The sequence below is a fragment of the Aethalodelphis obliquidens genome, unplaced genomic scaffold (genome assembly GCF_003676395.1).
Source record: "Aethalodelphis obliquidens isolate GAN/ISIS:26980383/991018 unplaced genomic scaffold, ASM367639v1 scaffold51, whole genome shotgun sequence".
NCBI lineage: Eukaryota > Metazoa > Chordata > Mammalia > Artiodactyla > Delphinidae > Aethalodelphis > Aethalodelphis obliquidens.
The window spans coordinates 1556658-1574763 of NW_020837995.1; the positions used below are offsets into that span (position 1 = coordinate 1556658).

An 18106-nucleotide genomic window follows, 5' to 3' on the forward strand; every position below is an offset into this window, starting at 1 on the left:
AGCTCTGACCCCCATCACCTAATTTTTGAGCATTGTGAGCGATTTGCAATCTGATAATTGGCGTGAGGGTGAGACATCACTGAAGGGAACCTAACTCTGCATGGGGAAAACGTGTACAAGGAATAGAAATCAAGGGCCTTCTCTTAAACTCTGCTGTAATCCTCATTCACATTGTTGTCTCTTGCTCATTGATACAGGTTAGATTTAAGGAAGGCCCACTTAGTGACACTAAATACAGCCAAAGCATGCTTAACTACCATCTTTGAAAAGTGCAGAACTGCCAAAGAAACCTTGAGGTCCACAGAGATGAAATATTATCCTTATTTCCTGTCATGATCACAGCCATCGTATCTGTAACACATTTCCTTTAACTTATGATCTGATAAACTGTTTTCTTTGAATGGTACATATTTCTATTAATTATCAAAAGTTTGCCTTCTAGGAGCTGCAGTAATCATATGGAAAGAAACAGCTAATCTTCCACATTTATCACTTTAAAAGACAGAGTTGTTAAAATGAGGAAGGAAGAGCTTTGATTCCGGTGGCTTAAAAGTTTTCAAAAGAGAATGCATGAAAATACGTGTGCTGAGGAACCGAATACAAACCTTCTTCTGTGGTAGGTGGTGTGTAGACAAGCATGTGATCTGACCACCAAATTCTAGAACAGTATTTGCTGTCTATTTGATCTATAAACAAGTTGAATGCTTTGATCAGGAAACTTGGGAATGTCCCACAAGTTAAAAATATTTTTAATATTTAAATCAAGGAATTTATAGGAAACCTCAAAAAAATCGCTGTGGAAGCATTGTTTTAATTTGACAAAACAGCCATATGTCTCTAATGCCTTCGTGGATATACCATTTCTTATCTCCATGCCACAGGTAGGGACAGAGCTCCCATTCAGACTGGGGCTCCTCCTGCTTTCCATTGCTGGGTGACCCCATCCATTTCTGTGTAACTCGTTCAAATGGAATCCACCCCAGTTAAGATATTGGTTAGCTGACCACTCATCACTAGAGCTCAGACCTCTATTGCTGTTGGACACCAGGTGGAGCCTTTGAGAAACTTTATGACTGATCAAGAAGATATGCCACTGGCTCTTTAAAAACAACCCTAAACTGGCCAAGGTTTGTTTGAAAACTTACTCTGATCTAATTGGTCTTTCCTCCTTGGACCCAGGACTCCTAGTACACGATCTCTCTGCTTCATCCTGACTTGGGGCATCTGGCCTCCATGTGTTCTAACTCCTGCGGCCTCCTGTCTTGATGTCTCTTGATGTTGGATTACCCTTACCTCACACTGGACTTCCAAACTTGGATTTGCACTTGGCCTCTTACATTGACCTTGTCATGCCGTGAGCTTCAGACTATCCTTCCTGATGGTCAGTGCACGTAACTTAAGGAGTGAGAGTATGAAGAGTATTTCCAGCCTATCTTGTTGCCAGCCATCCTTTTTCATAAGTGACAGAGCCATAGTTCTCATGTGAGGGAGATTTTGTCTCCCAGGGTACCTCTGGTGAATTGCTTTGGGGGAGTGTGCTACGGGTATGTAGTACCAGTAGAGGCCCGGGATGCTCCCCACCCCCACCTCAAAGAGTGCTGAGCTTGGGAAGCCTTGCCCTAGAGGGAGCTAGATTGAATATCTGAGGTCCAGTCTACCTACATAACAGTCTCTGGACTAATTAATTCATCTGCCATTTCTTGGTTCCTCTATTTTCTCACCCTTTAAAGCAAACTGTTAGTATGTAATCAGTGAGTAGATAGAAACTATTCACTTCTAATTCCAATGTTAATCATTTAAAATGATGGAAAAATAATTTTTCTTATTTTAACCACTTACTGTATCTAAAGAGGCAGAGGCTCTTAAGTCGGGTAAAAACCCAACTTCCAACAAGTGGAGCAGGAAAGTTTGATCCTTTATACCATAAACACGGTCCAAGAACAGCACCATGGGTGCCTTGTGGTCGGGGCAGAAGTTGGCCGCCATATCTGGTTCGCTGACTGATCCATCTGAAAGACACACAGAGAATGTCATTTCCCCTTTTCTAGCTCCACAGTCTCAAATGGAACACAGAGCTTGTCTGGCTATGGCTTGTTCTCCTGACAAGAAACAGGAATTTTAGAAATAATACAATGTTGTGCTAGAGTCAGCTTACATTGGCTTGGAAGAACTGACTGTTAAAATTGCAGGAATTCTGTGAGCCAGTTATTAGATATATCCATTATTAAAAATTATGATTTGCAATTAAGTGTATTGTATTTTAAAAGGTAACAAGTACTCAAAGATCACCACTTCCTAATTATTGTACTATAAACTATACTTGAGGTTATTTACATCTGTTGTATTTGTATGTTGGAAGCGCCGTACAACAGGGTGCTATGTGCATTCTCTGTCCGACTCCATGCTCAGCGGTGTCACATTGGGAGCTTGAAATTGGTGGGTAAATGCCAGGAATCAGGGCTTGATTTATTGCTTTGTTGAATGATGAAGAAAGTGAGGGAGAAAAATGTAAGGCAGATTAAATTGAAAAGTGTGTCATGCTTACAGCCATTGCAACATAAATAGCACAAAACTGAGGAAATATTCTTTCAGTATTTAGAAACTATTATTTGATTTGGGTGAAATTTAGATCAGATCATCCAAGAATTCTAACCTTATTTTAATAGAGCAGTTCAAAGATAAAGTGGGGGAAATATCATGAAGAAAATAAAAATTTCTTGACTTGGAAAACAAAAAGGATCTTGAAAGAGGATAAAAAAGAAAGTCTTCCTCCTACTGTTTTGTTAACACCAAAAACTAGGAAAGAGAGCCCCTAAATGATCAAGCTAAAGTCACAGCGTCTATAAATACTGTACTTCGTAAGGCACCCTGAGAGCCGCAAACATTTAGCGCTATCCAGCCAAGAACCTAAGGCAGCCCAGGCACCTGTGCAGGGCTCTGGGAGAGCAAGGAGAGAAGACACCTTCCAGATAGGAGGCTGCCTGCTTCTCCTCCCCGGAGCACCAGGGGACGCTGTTTCCGAACATCGGAGGCTGAATGAATCTCTCAGACATGTGGTGTTCTGAAGAACAGTATTTTAACGGGATACTAATGAGTGCTTTGTCTTCAAAAGGTCTGGGAAACATTGAGCTCAACATTTATTTTCTTTATATTTTGTTTTCTCAGAGCCTTTATAATCTTAATGTGCTTCATGTAGTTATAAAATGTGATATATTCAAGAATGATGTCACCAAGATGGGGGGGTAGGAGACCCCAGCCTTGCCCCCCGCCCCCCAAAGATCAACAACTAAACACCTATCCATGAACCAAACCAGTCTGGGAGAGCTCAGGGATCCACTTAAGAAACTTCAACAGAATGGAACAAAAACTCAGAGTAAGTGCACAAAAAGGGAAGGAAGGGTAGCTTCATTCTGCCTGCATCGCAGTGGCAAGAGTGGAACTCCTCAGCTGGAAAGAGTTCCTTTTGCCAGAAAGTGAGAGTGTGGTGGGTGATTGGCTTTCCCAGCCTTCTGGGGCACTGCACGAAGGACTAGCTTTGGTTTCACCCCACCCAGAGACTGGCAAAGCTGAGGTGTCTAGAGATGGCTAGGAACAGGGAAGAAGGGCAGGGGCTACCAGTATCAGCCACACAGTAGGAGCCACTGTGGTTCCCGGTGACCTGCTTGCTGAGGACCCAGCAGCTTCTGCCACTGAAGAAACCAAGAGCCAGCACCGCCGCCACAAAATCCAGATTTCACCGGTTTTTGTCCCACAGGTTTTTGTGTTCACAGATGCCCAGTCACCTGACTCTCTCCCCAGTGCCTCTCCTGCACCAGCCAGAACCCAAAGTCCGCACGGGCAGCCAGCCCCAGCCTTGTGGTTGTGAGAGTACAAGATGCCACCTAGACCCCTTCAGCTGAAGGGTGAGTCACTCCAGCTGTGCAGCTGCATGCTGCCAGCCCAGCTCTCATCACTGGCCTGCACTGCTGTGCACGCACCCAGGTGAGACCCTGCAGGCACGGGAGTGCATGCTGATAGCCAGGGTCTCCGCAGGTGCTAGTGTACCCACGGTTGGCTCTGGTCTTTGCTGTTGGTCCCTGCCATTGCCATTACGTGTGTGTCTGCAGTTGGCCTCTGCCACTACACAGTCACCTGCAGCTGGTCCCCGCAGCCAAGTGTATGTGTACCACTGGCTCTGGCCACCACTACTGCCTACCCTGGTCCCTAGTTACTAGAACCTAGAAGCACTGCTTAGGACCCCAACAGCCCTTGAAGCCACTGCGGACCCCAGGCAGCACTTGCCAAGGTCCATGCAGTTGTCAGTGTTGTTGACCCTAGTGGCCTGAGTCAGTAAGACATCATGCCCCCTCTGGACCTGAAGCTGCTGCACACCCCCGTACTTGGTGTCCTGTACCATCAGACCTTGGGTCACAGTACACTTTAATGAACCCCACCTGAAGGTGAAGCTCTTTCTTTACCAAAGTCAGTCCATAAAGTCTGGAAGAGGTGACTGCTTCTTCAAAGGCACAGATACCTATGCGAGACTACGGGAATCATGAAGAATAAGGGCAACATGACAGCACAAAAAGAACACAGTAACCTAGTAACTGAACTCAAGGAAATAGAGATACATGAATTGCCTGTCAAAGAATTCAAAATAATTATTCTAAAGATGCTTAGAGTACTACAAGAGAATCCAGATAAACAATTTAATATAGAGAAAACAATACAAGAATAAAATTATAAGTTCAACAAAGAGATAGAACAGAACATTAAAAACATAAAAAAGAACAGAAAAGAGATACTGGGGCTGAAGAATACAATGACTGAATGGAAAAATTCAATAGAGAGCTTCAATAGCACACTGGACCAAGCAGAAGAATCCGTAAACTCAGAGACAGATAATTTGAAATTACCCAGTAAGCAGAACAGAAAGAAAAAAGAATGTATAGGAATGAAGGTCTTACAGGGCTTAAGGGACACCATTAAGAGAAACAATTCACATATCACTGGAGTCCCAGGAGAAGAGAGGAAGAAAGAGGCAGAAAGCTTATTTAAAGAAATAATGGCTGAGAACTTCCCAAACCTGGGGAGATATTTGGACATCCAAGTTCATAAAGCTGCTATGTCACCCCCAAATTTCAATCCCAAACCATCTTCTCTAAGACACAATGTAATAAAACTGTCTAAAGCCAGAGACAAAGAGAAAATTTTAAAATTAACAAGAGAAAAAAATTTCTTTCAATGCAAGGGAACCCCCAATAGACTATCAGTGGATTTCTCAGCCAAAACCTTGCAGACCAGGAGAGAATGGAATGATATATTCAAAATGCTGAAAGAAGAAAACTGCCAACCAAGAATACTGTACCCAGCAAATCGTATTTCAGGAATGAAGGTGAGATAAATGCTTTCCCAAACAAATAAAAGTGGGGGGAATTCATCACCACTAGGCCTTACTTATAAGAAATGCTGAAAGGAGTTCTTCAAACTGAAATGAAAGGATACTAATTAATAACATGAAAATATATCACACACTGTTAAAACTAAGTATATAGTGAGATCCAGAATATTCTAATACTGTAAGGAAGGAAATAAGACAGAGCAGAGCAGAAATAAATGAATTGAGAATGGAAAACAATAAAAATTATCAACAAAACTAATAGTTGACTTTTTGAAAAGATAAACAAAATTGACAAGCCTTTAACTAGACTTACCAAGAAAAAGAGAGAAGACTCAAATAAATAAGATTATAAATGAAAGAAGAGACATTACAACTGATAACACACAAACAGAAAGGATCAGAAGAGACTACTATGAACACTTATATGCCAACAAATTGGACAACCCAGAAGAAACTGAAAAATTCCGGAAACATAGAAGAAAACATAGTGGGTAAGCTCCTTGACAATGATTTTTCTGGATATGACACCAAAACTAAATATTGACAAGTGGGACTACATTAAATTTAAAAAACTTCCGTATAGCAAAAGAAACAATCAACAAAATGAGAAGACAACCTACAGAATATGAGAAAATATTTGCAAACCATATATCTAACAAGGAGTTAATATACAAAATATATAAGGAACTATAAAAACTCAACAGCAAAACCAAAAACAAATAATCTGATTTAAAATGGGCAAAGGATCCACACAGACATGTTTCCGAGACATGCAAATGACTAACAAGTACGTGAAAAGATGCTCAACATCACTAATCATCAGGGAAATGCAAATCAAAACCACAATGAGATATCACCTCACACCTGTTGAATGGTTATTATAAAAAACAAAAACAAAAAACCAAGGGATAACAAATGCTGGTGAGGATATGGAGAAAAGGGAATCTTTGTGCATTGTTGGTGGGAATATAAATTGGTGCAGCTAATATGGAAAACAGAGTTGAGGTTCCTCAAAAAAATTATAAATCCAACAACCAAATGATCCAGCAATCCCACTTCTGGATATATAGCCAAAGGAAATGGAATCACTATCTCAAAGAGATATCTGCATCCTTATGTTCACTGCAACATTACTCACAACAGCCAAGATATAGAAATAAAATAGTCTAATAGATAGATAAAGAAAATGTGGTATGTATACACATATAGACAGACACACACAGAGGAATATTATTTAGCCACAAAAAGAAGGAAATCCTGCCATTTGCAACAACATGGATGGATCTTGAAGGTATAATGCTAAGTGAAGTAAGACAGAGAAAGACAAGTATTGTATAATCTCACTTATGTGTCAAATCTAAAGTAATTGAACTCATAGAGACAGAGAGTAGATTGATGGTTACCAGGTGTTGGGGGAAGTGAGAGAAATGGAAGATGTTGGCCAAAGGGTACAAACTTTCAGTTATAAGATGGATAAGTTTTGGGGATCTGATGTACAGCATGGTGACCATAGTTAACAATACCGTATTGTGAAAGTTACTATGAGAGTTACTATGTGAAAGTTACTATGAGAGTTACTATGTGAAAGTTACTATGAGAGTTACTATGTGAAAGTTACTATGAGAGTTACTATGTGAAAGTTACTATGAGAGTAGAACGTAAATGTTCTCACCGTAACAACAACATCAACAAATGGTAATTATGTGAGGTGAAGTATGCATGAACTAACCTTATTTTGGTAAACATTTTGTAATATCAAATCATAACATTGTACACCCTAAACTTATATAACATTATATGTCAGTTATATCTCAATAAGGATGGAAAAAATGTGATATATTCCATAGGTTCCCCAAAGTGATTGACTGCAAACCCCTTGCTGACATGTACACCAATTAGTATCTTTTATAAAAATGTTCCTTGGAACACTAGTTTTGGGAAACTCTATAACAAAATCATACTATCTTTTCAATTCTTCCGTCTGCTAAGAGGAAACTGCCTGGGTAGCAGGTGGAGTGACATGGAGAACCTGTGTGCTTTTGGGAGAGTATAAGTTTTGCAAAGTTAATAAGGACTGATGCCCAATGTCACATGTAGCACAGGGGGAAAACTCTTTATGATCCATGGCTGTGAGGGACACAGTACTGTGGTGCAGGGGAGCCTCGGTCAGACCCTATCCTTTTGTTGCTCTGGCTGGCTGGACAAGCTGGGGGCACAGAGGCAAAGGAGAAGGAAGGTTTGGTGAGAGATCTCATTGGTTCCAGTCCATCAGCCTCCTTCCAGAGGGCTGGAGTTCAGAAGACTGAGGTCTGGACTAGCCGTACTGATAGGAAATGGGGTACGAGAGTCTCAACGCAGGGGAGCAGGGGAGACAGCAGCCGGCTGGAGCTGGGAGGAGAGGACCCCTCAACACCAGAAAAAGAGCAAGATACTTCGCCTGTGCAGCCTGCCCTGCAGTAGGAGGCTGGGAGGAGCCCTGCACTGCGGATGGAGTCCTGCTGTGAGCAGGTGGCCCTGGGGAGACTGGCAGAACTCAGCCTCCAGCAGCTTCCCTTACCTTTGTTCAGGGAGGGCAGTTTCAAGGGGATGCTGATGATTCCAACCAAGTCCTCGGTGGGGACCAGGGAGCGCAGGATGGACCTGATCCGGATGGCTTCCCCCTTTCCTGTCTGGATAAGCTGCAAGGTAGGTTTGGAGAGTAAGATAAATGAGGTTCCCACACTCCTGCTTCAGAAGCCTGGGGCAGTAAAATGGTTCTCCTTGTCGGGGGGATGGGGTGGGTACACGTCTATGTTTTCCTAATTGTTCTAGACATGTGTGACCACAGGGAAAAGAGGAGCTTTCTCCTGATTTTCTAGAAGAGCTGCTACTGAGGGAATGACTCTGGCCAAGGAGGGTTAGTGTGTTCCTTTGCTGCGACAGCAATGGTCACGCCATTTTGGCATCAAGTCTCAGCAGTGAAGGTGCAGCCTGTCCTCAGTGTGACTGCAACACCAGGAGCTCTCGGTGGCTATGACAGGAGTGGTGACAATGTGGCCACGATTCCAGACCCTGGAATTCTGCTAAATGTAGAAACGACTTAGGAATTTCTATTTCCTAAAAATTTGATTAATGCTGGGACTAGGGCAATAAAAGGGGTGTAGAGGATGTCAGAGAGAACGTGAACATCTCAAGGGAATTATCCGGGGACGGATAACCTGATCCTTATGGCCACAGGTGGGATGTACAGGTGCACATTCTCTTGGATCTGGGGGCAGCAGGTGCGCTTCTGGGCACAGGCTCTTAGCCAGCAATGGAACTGTCATGAGCTCAGGACAGACTCTACCCAGGAGGGAGGTGGATGACATGCTGAGACATAATGCTTGAAGGAGTGGAGACAGGAGAACACCTGTGTGTGACCCTAGCTGCCACCTCTTATTCCCGAGGGCAGAGGGGAGGCTGTCAGTGATGACGGCATCAGCCCTCCCCCTCACTAACAGAGGAGGGGCCAGGGGAGAAATGTCTGTGTGTGTGTGTGTGTGTGTGTGTGTGTGTGTGTGTGTGTGTGTGTGCGCGCGTGTGCGTGTGTGTGTGTGTTTATAAAGTACTGAATCTGAGGGGCAGTAAGCAAGGAGGAAACGCCTTCCCAGTGGGGCTCTGATGACTTAGCTATGCCATGCGGCCTGTCTTCCCGAGACTAGGCAAATGGTGTAACCTGCTTTTTGAAGTGATTACAGGTGATCTGGGGAAATGACACCCTGCCCCAAGACTGTAGGACACCCCAGTATTTCCCTAGCCCCCTTTCAAGCTTCCTTTATTTGTATAAGGGCACAGAAATGGAAAGATGGGCCTATGTGGGTAAGGTACAAGTTCCACAGTGGGAACTAGAATAGCCTCACTTCGAAGATTTAGACTTTCTCCTCTCCACAGTACTTTTATCCTAGATTCTTCCATACTGGAATAGTTTCCCTAAACACTTGTAGATGGATTTGCAAACAGGCTACATCATTTATTAGATAAGACCATGACAAACTGGAAGAAAGGTAAGAGTGAATGCTTTAATGCAATGTCTTTCAAACTGTAGTCATGACCAATTAGTGGGCTGTAACCTCATTTAGTGGACTGTCACCAGCATTAAAAAGCATGAAACAAATTAGTATAGAATAGAAAATATTAGAGTGCATTATCCATAGTAAGGATAAACTTTGTTTCTGGAATATATGTATACTAGGTTGCAATGTAAATTGTACGTCTTACTATGATCAAAACAAATTTTTTTTTTTTTTGGTCAGAAAGGAAGTTTGAAAGCCACTACTTTAATTGATTCTGTCTTTCATTAGCATTAAACAAATACAACATATCCACTGTTCTCTTGGCAGTGACCAAATATATAACCTCATCCATACCAGAAACCACTGTTTATGTCATCCCAATCTGCACTGCAAGTACTTTCAGGAGACGCTCTGACATAATCCAAAGGCAGTGAGCACTGCGGAGAGAGGCAGGCGCCGGAGCCCTGAATGAGCAAATCCAACAGTTCTTTTAAAGAGTTAACCAAGTATTTTTTTAAATATAAAAAGCTATCTTTTCTGTTTTCCTACAAGAAGTAATTATTTCCTCTCTCACTTATGATGTGAGTCTTTATGAGAAATAAGGCCAATCTCCTTCTCCACCCCCAGCAGAGAGGGAAAAAGGAAGGTGAAAACATAACTTTTTTGCGGTTTGCGGGCCTCTCACTGTTGTGGCCTCTCTCGTTGTGGAGCACAGGCTCCGGACGCGCAGGCTCAGCGGCCATGTCTCACGGGCCCAGCCGCTCCGCGGCATGTGGGATCCTCCCAGACCGGGACACGAACCCGTGTCCCCTGCATTGGCAGGCAGACTCCCAACCACTGCACCACCAGGAAAGCCCTAGAAACAATTTTTTTAGTATGTCTGTAAAGCTTACCTCTGGGAAATAAGCAAACATGAACCGTGACTACCTTCCTGATGCCTGACACCATGGTTGTCAAGAAAGGATTTTCCATGTGGAGTGTCCTGATAGACACAATCAAGAAATCAAGTTGGTCACATTTTGACCAAGTCGAGGCATAGGAAAACATAGTTTTGGGAGGCTTTTGAAACAGAACATGTATCAGATATGCCCTATTAGTGTCACAGAGAAATCACACAACGCAGAGATCTTCCCAGGAGTCATTCCCTGGAAAACTGTAGAATCAGGTACGAGAGATGGAAACTACTTCTGATATTGGCTAAAAGGAACAGAGAGAAAGGCATGTTCACAAATGTCAGAGTCGGAAGAAGAAATGACATTCATGAAATCTACAGTGTTCCTGGTTCAAGCCCCTCAAATCCGCTCTCTGGGAACTCATCACTTACGTGCATTTCAGGAGCACAGCGGCCCAGCAGATCTATAAGAGCCGAATAAAATGACATAATTGCATTGCCCATGTGCACAACCTCTTCTTCATCTTCATGGTCCTCCGTGCTGCTGAGAGAGAACCAACACAAGGTGTAGGCAGCCTGGCAGGTGGGGCCCTGTTTTAGACACGATATGGAAACACTTTCTCTGCTCACCCTGGGCATCACGCATCCTTTCCGTTGGGCTCCTTCTCTCCCTCTAGCTGTCAATGAGATGGTTTAACTCACCAGGCTCAAGGGACCCAAATATTTGTTCATGACATTCCTAGGGTCCCATGAACTTTACTGACATGAATGCATCATGCAGACCACACATACTCATGGAGCTGCACTGGGACCCCCAAAGCTCCTACCAACCATTCCTTCCCTTTTCCTTCCTTAATAGACATGGAAAGCACATTGGACAAGAAGTCAGAAGGGTCAAGTCCAGGTCCTGGCCCTGTTGCTAACAAGCTATTTGACTCTGGGCCTCAGTTGTTCTCATTTTACATGAGAAATTTAGGACAGTTTATGTTCGGGATTCTATCTAACTCTACCAGATCACCTACCAGAACTAATAACCACCTCCGCCCCCCCCCCCCAAAAAAAAGGAGCCACTGGCTGCAAAGTTACCTCTGCTGAGTTATATCCCATCTCTAGATTCTGGGGTCTAATCTAGAGGCTGCAATAAAAGGGAAATGTTCACAAGACATAATGAAAGGAAGGTCACAAGGCAATCTGATAACGTACTAACTATGTCTTTAACCATTAAATACCAAGATTTTTTTTTTTGCGGTATGCGGGCCTCTCACTGTTGCGGCCTCTCCCGTTGTGGAGCACAGGCTCCGGACGCGCAGGCTCAGCGGCCATAGCTCACGGGCCCAGCCGCTCCGCGGCATGTGGGATCTTCCCGGACCGGGGCACGAACCCGTGTCCCCTGCATCGGCAGGCGGACTCTCAACCACTGCGCCACCAGGGAAGCCCTAAATACCAAGATTTTTACTGCTGTGATTTTTCACATTCTGCAGCTTTCTTTTTACCTAAGGAATCAAATCGAACACTTTCGAAAGAGGGAGTGCAGGGTACTCCCTCTTCTTAAAAGTGAGGTATGAGATGGGACACCAAGGTTCAAAATATTGAAGGGAACGGGCTGGGGTTAGACAGTGACTGGAACCCTGTTGGTCCAGGCCTCTTAGCCTGGATACAGCTTCCTCCCATGGGGATGCCATAGGGAGGCGCAGCGAGGGCTGAAAGAGCTTGCTGACTCCTCCATTTGCCAGCTGGCCTGAGTGGAGTAGGAGAAATGGAAAGGGATGAAGATGATACTGATCACTAGGCTTACTGGGAGTCAAGATGACAACAAGCTTGACACAGTGACCTAAAATGTGTGAGCCACAACTGCAGAGCGCCTGTGCTTTCTCTGCCAGGGGGAGGTTATGGACGTTTGCTTTACCGTGTGTGTACTGAGAATATTTCAGAGCTCGACAACCATACTGGGGTGAGAAGGCAATTCATTCACTTACACTTCTCTCTTGTACCCCTGCGAGGGGAGGTCGAGGGCTGGGTTCTCGGAGATCTTAATGGCGCCTTGCATGGCCGCCAATAGACCATTTCCTCCTTCACCCCGCAGGGCCGGGCCGAAGCACTCGGGGCGTCTAATGAGCAGCTTGACCACGACGCTGGCGTTTTCTTCCACACTTTCACCTAAGGGAAAGAAGCATTATTACCATCTCATTGGAGAGAACAACCCCGGAATTGATTTCTTTTTGGCCACGCCAGGTGGCTTGGTTCCCAGACCAGGGATTGAACCCATGTCCTCAGCAGTGACAGTGCAGAGTCCTAACCACTGGACCACAAGGGAATTCCCCCAGATTTGATTTCTAATTGACGAGGCTGGGAGAACAGTATTTGATTGATCTTGTCACATACTCTTAAGATTAGGAGGTAATACTGATGCAGAGAGAGGGGAGCTTTGATAAATTACATCAGACTCTATTTATTTGAAGTATTACGATTAACTGATATAGAACAGTCTTACTTCTCAGTTCAGGATTTTGTGCTATTCACATTATTTCGCTTTATTTAGGTCCTCAGAGGGCCAGAAATACACTACTGAGTCTGCCATGGATTACTGATTAATTCACAAGTGACTTTACCTCTTTATTAACTCCCTGAGGGGTGCTTAATACGTATTTCCTTCCTTCGAGAGGAGGTAAGATGGTAACTCAATCGGGTGTGCCTCAATTAACATCCCGAGAAGTGACATGCTAGCTCCTGAGCTGTCTTCTCTCAGAGTCTAGTACATACCCTAGAACAGCCAGGTCTGTGGGGATGAACCTCAGGGCATTTCTGAAATCATTTATCCAGGTGAGAATCTACTTGGTAAAGTTATCTTGGTTACTCTTAGACTAGCTCTGTGGGGAGCTAAAGGTTGGACAATTGTATTTTGCTGGTATTTTTCTTTGGAAGAACCATAGACGACTAAGACAGGGTATCATTTCCCAAAGAAATAATTAAGCAGTGAACTATGACATGTAGAGAGGGATAGCCAATGCTTCTCAGAGCCAATATTTATCATCAAAAGTAGTTTTACAGCTTGTTCAAACAATTTCATGAAACACACTTTCTGTCTCAGTGTCTCAGATGACAACTTAATTTGTGTCTAAGAACTTATCCCTGGGCTAATAAGAAGCCTCAAAGACAAGACTTTTTGATGTTGTATATTGGATGAAGCCTAAAGAAAAACTTTTAAATAAGATCATTAGATATTATTAAGAGGATTGAGCTCTATAACAGATAGCATCTTGATATGCTGTGGTAATAGTAATTATTTATTCTTGCATTAAAATTTTCCTCCAATCTTAGCAGGTTAAGGCAGTAACTATTATTTCACAGTTTCTGTAGTCAGGAATTCGGGAGTGACTAAGTGAGGCGGTCCTGGCTTGGGATCTCCTATGAGGTTGCAGTAAAAATGTCAGCCAGCGCTGCAGTCTCCTGAAGGCGTGACTGGACGTGGAGTATCAGCTTCCACGCTCACTCACATGGCTGTTGGCAGGAGGCCTCAGTTCCTCACCATGTGACCTCTCCATAGGGCTCCTTGAGTGTTCTCATGACATGCCAGCTGGCTTCCCACAGAGCAAAGGATCCAAGAGAGAGGGTAAGGCAGAAGCTGCAATACCTTTTACAACTTTGTCACATACTGTCACTTCTGCCATAACCTATTCAGGAGAAGTGATTCACTGAGTCCAGCTCACACTCAAAGGGAGAAGAAGGGCTTCCCTGGTGGCGCAGTGGTTGAGAGTCCTCCTGCCGATGCAGGGGACACGGGTTCGTGCCCCGGTCCGGGAAGATCCCACATGCCGCAGAGCGGCTGGGCCCGTGAGCTGGGGTCGCTGAGCCTGCGCGTCTGGAGCCTGTGCTCCACAACGGGAGAGGCCACAACAGTGAGAGGCCCACGTACCGGAAAAAAAAAAATAAAATAAAAAAGGGAGAAGAAGCAGATTCCATCTTTTGGAAAAAGGAGCATGGAAGAATTTATAGATATATTTTAAAACTATCACAGGAGTTTAAGTTCTGTTTGATGAAAAATTTTATGAATCAACTTAGAGTAGAGCATTCGAATGGGAACCCATAAAATCTGGCTTCTCTTCCAGATTTTTAGCAAATCCCTGTGTGAGTATGTACACTGCACAGTCTCACTGGGTCTCATTTGCCCTGTTGAGATGTTTGTGCCTCTTCTAGTTTTAGAGTGAGTCTATTAGTTTAACCTATATGCAGAGATTTCTTCCACCATGTCCACAGCACCAGAAGGGCTGAGCTTGCTGTTCAGATATTTGAAACTAACTTGTGCCCACACAAACTCACAAGTGAACACACTGCTGTGTCTCACAGCCCTGGAGAGTCTACCTGTAGTCCTGGTCAAGAGCTTGGCCTGCTGACGTCCTCTTTTATCACCTGACCTTCTACAGCACAGGTAAAATTCAGGATTGTAAGTATATACCTCTGTAAGTTTTAGAACTGTGTAACTAGATTCAGAATATTTCATTAAACTGAATTTATACAGCCCATCAGCATGCATTCACTATTTTATAGCTCAATCCTTCAAGAAGAGACTGAAATTTTTATAAAGAAGCTTTTCTTCGGGTTTCATCTAATATAACATCAAAAGAGAATTTGTTTTTAATTAAACCAGAATCCACGTGAAGAAAATTCTCAGGAGGTGCTATAAAGGGAAAATAATCACAATAATGGTATGGTGGAATGAATCAGGGCAGGAAAGGAACCCAAGGACAAGGTTGAGTGATACCGTACAGTTTACAGAAGAGCTCAGATAAAGAGGTGATGCTAAGTCTTAAGGACATATTTTCCTATGAGGTGAACCTGGCATTGATACATGATAGAGTTTAATCACAGAGGGATACTTAAAGAAAAGCACCATGATCATCAGCATACTTGAAAGCAAATATTCTTAGTTACAGACATAACTCACAGCTGGCTACTTTCAAATGTTGTTCGCCCACAAAACTTACCAGGTAGCACACTCTCAGTTGTCATTTTCTATGACAAGAATAATGAAGCTAAAACTTTGAAATTGTAAGTGTCAAAAAATGGAGAAAAAACCCAACCCTGTTAGTCAAGCTTATTTAAACACTGTGCTCTGATTCTTTCAGTTCTCAGAACGGAAACACTTGTGGGTCAGCCCTTGTCTTTACCAGCACAGTGAAATTAACTTAGCTCTTTCCGAAGCCATCAGCATCATGGAATTTGACGGAACGTGGACCACAAAGTCCAAAAGAATTTGAAAAATTAGGCCATGAGTTCTATATTGAGTTTGCTATTGAAATTCATTTGCCAAATTAGCCTTATTTTATCTGAATTTCAGGTCTTCAAATCTAAGCTAATTGGGTTGGAGCTACAATGGACCCAGGAAGCCGTCGCTTGATCACAGAATTGTGGTCAATCCGTGGGGATGCAGAGGGCGCCCTGCAATAGGAAGGAACTGAAGTGCAACCATTGATGCTAACTGGAGAGGGGACCAAGGAAAAGAATTTCTCAAGGCTTCATAAGGTAGAGAGGATGGCCTGATTAGAAGAGAGAGAACATTCTCTTCCTAATTACCTGTAGTTCAGGAAGTTGGACTGCCAACCAAATCCACAGTGGGGAAGCTGAATACTGACCTTGAGGGCATTTTTCAAGGGAGAGAGAGATCTGAGGTAAGCTAGCTTTGCCCAGGGGCTTACAGCAATGTTTTTGCTGGAGTTCCAAATGAATAATAAGCTTAATAGCAGTGTGTATGTTCACAGAGCCTTTCTTCAAAGGCTCTCAACACTGCCTTCGCATTAGGACTTTCTTTTCAATGTTCCTAAGAAGTTGGATGGAAATGGGATGATTCTCCCCATTTTAACCAGAAGCGGTCATTCTCGCCACAGGGATGATTAGGAAGGATGAAATGATTTTACCTTCCGCCCATCGCTTTTCTTACTCTCTCTATTCTAAACACAATCCCTGTTTTAAGTTCCTTTGCCTGGAGCTTTGCCTTTCTCATTCCTTTGACATAAAACCTTGATCTAGGTAACTCCACTTCATCCTTCAGGACCAGCTTAAGCTTGGAAGCCCCAGAGTCCTCTCAAATACCCTATCCTCTTCCTTAAAGCACCGCACACAAGTCTAATGAATGAATTGTTTGTATCTGTTTCTACTTTTCTCACTAGACCGTATATTTAATAAGAACAGGGTTCATGTCTGAACTATCTAACCCTGTATGCTCGAGCCTCTTGTTAACATCATGTAGAGGCTTGAAGTGATCAGATGGAACGCTGAGGGTGACTCTCCATCACTGCGTTATCAGACCAATTATCAGCCTTTGTTTGCAGGAAGCAAGGCTGTCCGTTTCCTAGGATTATAAATTTGAGGACATCGTAGACATTTTAATCCTAACCATCCCCGGTCATCAGTACCAATCACACTGAAGAATGGTTATTACATCTTTTTCTAACTCTAAAAACATGAATATACGAACCAGCTGATTCTGTTAAGCATTCATTCCTACTCTGCCCTTCAAAGCTAACATGCTACTTTGTACCCTTGATCCTAAAAGACTTTTCTTCCATCGTTATTGAGACATAAACGACACATCCTAAAAGTTTCATGGCTCCCAGCTCAACGCCCCCCCGTATGCTCTCCCCCAACTACTCTGTTAAACTATGTCCATTTCTTTCTTCAAGATGTTATTCAACATTTGCCTTCTTCCCCAGGCATTCCTATATTCACTTCACCAGATTCCAATAAGCACCATCACTTCTGGCCTGCCAACAGTCACACGTCTCACTACGTAGGTAGGTGTAGTCGAGTTTTTAGTATGTATGTACGTTGCCGATAATTTTACTTGCGTTTGCTCTGTTTGCTGCTTTGATTCGTAAGTGACTTCAGGGCAGAACTTCTAGAGCATGTCTCCTGTCACTTCTCATAACCCCTCATGTACTCTTCACACGTCACATGATGGATGCCCAGCTTATGACCACTGATGACCAAGCTGCCTAGGGAAACAAGATTCAGCAAAGCTAGGACACGCTGTGTTCCTCACAGATAAGCTTGTAGCCTGAGGAAGATATCACTAAAATACTCCGAGGACGCTAACGAGGCACAGAATTACTTTTGCTTTCTTTTTGAGGATTTGTAAGGAATCTTTTCCTACTTGGTGCTACATTAGGAAGGGATTAATCAGACACCCAGACACATCTGTGTGTACACTGGCTATAAAGTGTGCAACTCCTGGGTTAATAGAAACTTGTCAGCTTCAGGACTCCTGGCGTTAAACACAACCCAAGGCTTCCCGGCAAGCTAATAAAAATAAAGTGGAGAAAATGATATGCTTTAAGAAGAAGATTTAACACCAACTGTAATAGAAACTAGTAAAATAATGTTAGAAAGAATTTTCTAATTCTATTATTTTGATATAGCAAGAGCTTTTTAAAATTTTTTTACTTTTTTAAAACATCTTTATTGGAGTAAAATTGCTTTACAACGTTGTGTTAGTTTCTGCTGTACAACAAAGTGAATCAACTATATGTATACATATATCCCCATATCCCCTCCCTCTTAGCAAGAGCTTTTGATTTGCCTTCAAAAAAAAATTTTTTTTTAAACATTAGCACCAAACAGAAATTAAATAATTCCACAATTACTGATCAGCTCAAAGGAGGAAATGCTATTTCTCCTTGTTCATTAGGGAGGAAGTGTTTTCAAGGCAATACTACATAATGGTTTGAGTACAGTTTGGCCTCTGGAGCCAAACTGCTCTGGTTCAAATCTTAGGAAAAGTCTTACTAGCTGTGTGATTCTGGGAAAGGT

The 18106-nt window shown here is 43.1% G+C and overlaps 1 protein-coding gene across 2 annotated transcripts in view; it reads right to left on the reverse strand.

Annotated features, from left to right (window-relative positions):
* The window catches only part of RYR3 (ryanodine receptor 3), a 557080-nt gene that overhangs the window by 111930 nt on the left and 427044 nt on the right, over window positions 1–18106 (reverse strand). For both annotated transcript variants that reach the window (XM_027083790.1, XM_027083789.1), the window contains exons 44-47: window positions 12280–12460; window positions 10736–10847; window positions 7938–8058; window positions 1840–2009 (exon numbers count right to left, since the gene is read on the reverse strand). In XM_027083790.1, the coding sequence (XP_026939591.1) occupies window positions 1840–2009; window positions 7938–8058; window positions 10736–10847; window positions 12280–12460 (584 nt within the window). The remainder of the gene's footprint in view (window positions 1–1839; window positions 2010–7937; window positions 8059–10735; window positions 10848–12279; window positions 12461–18106) is intronic.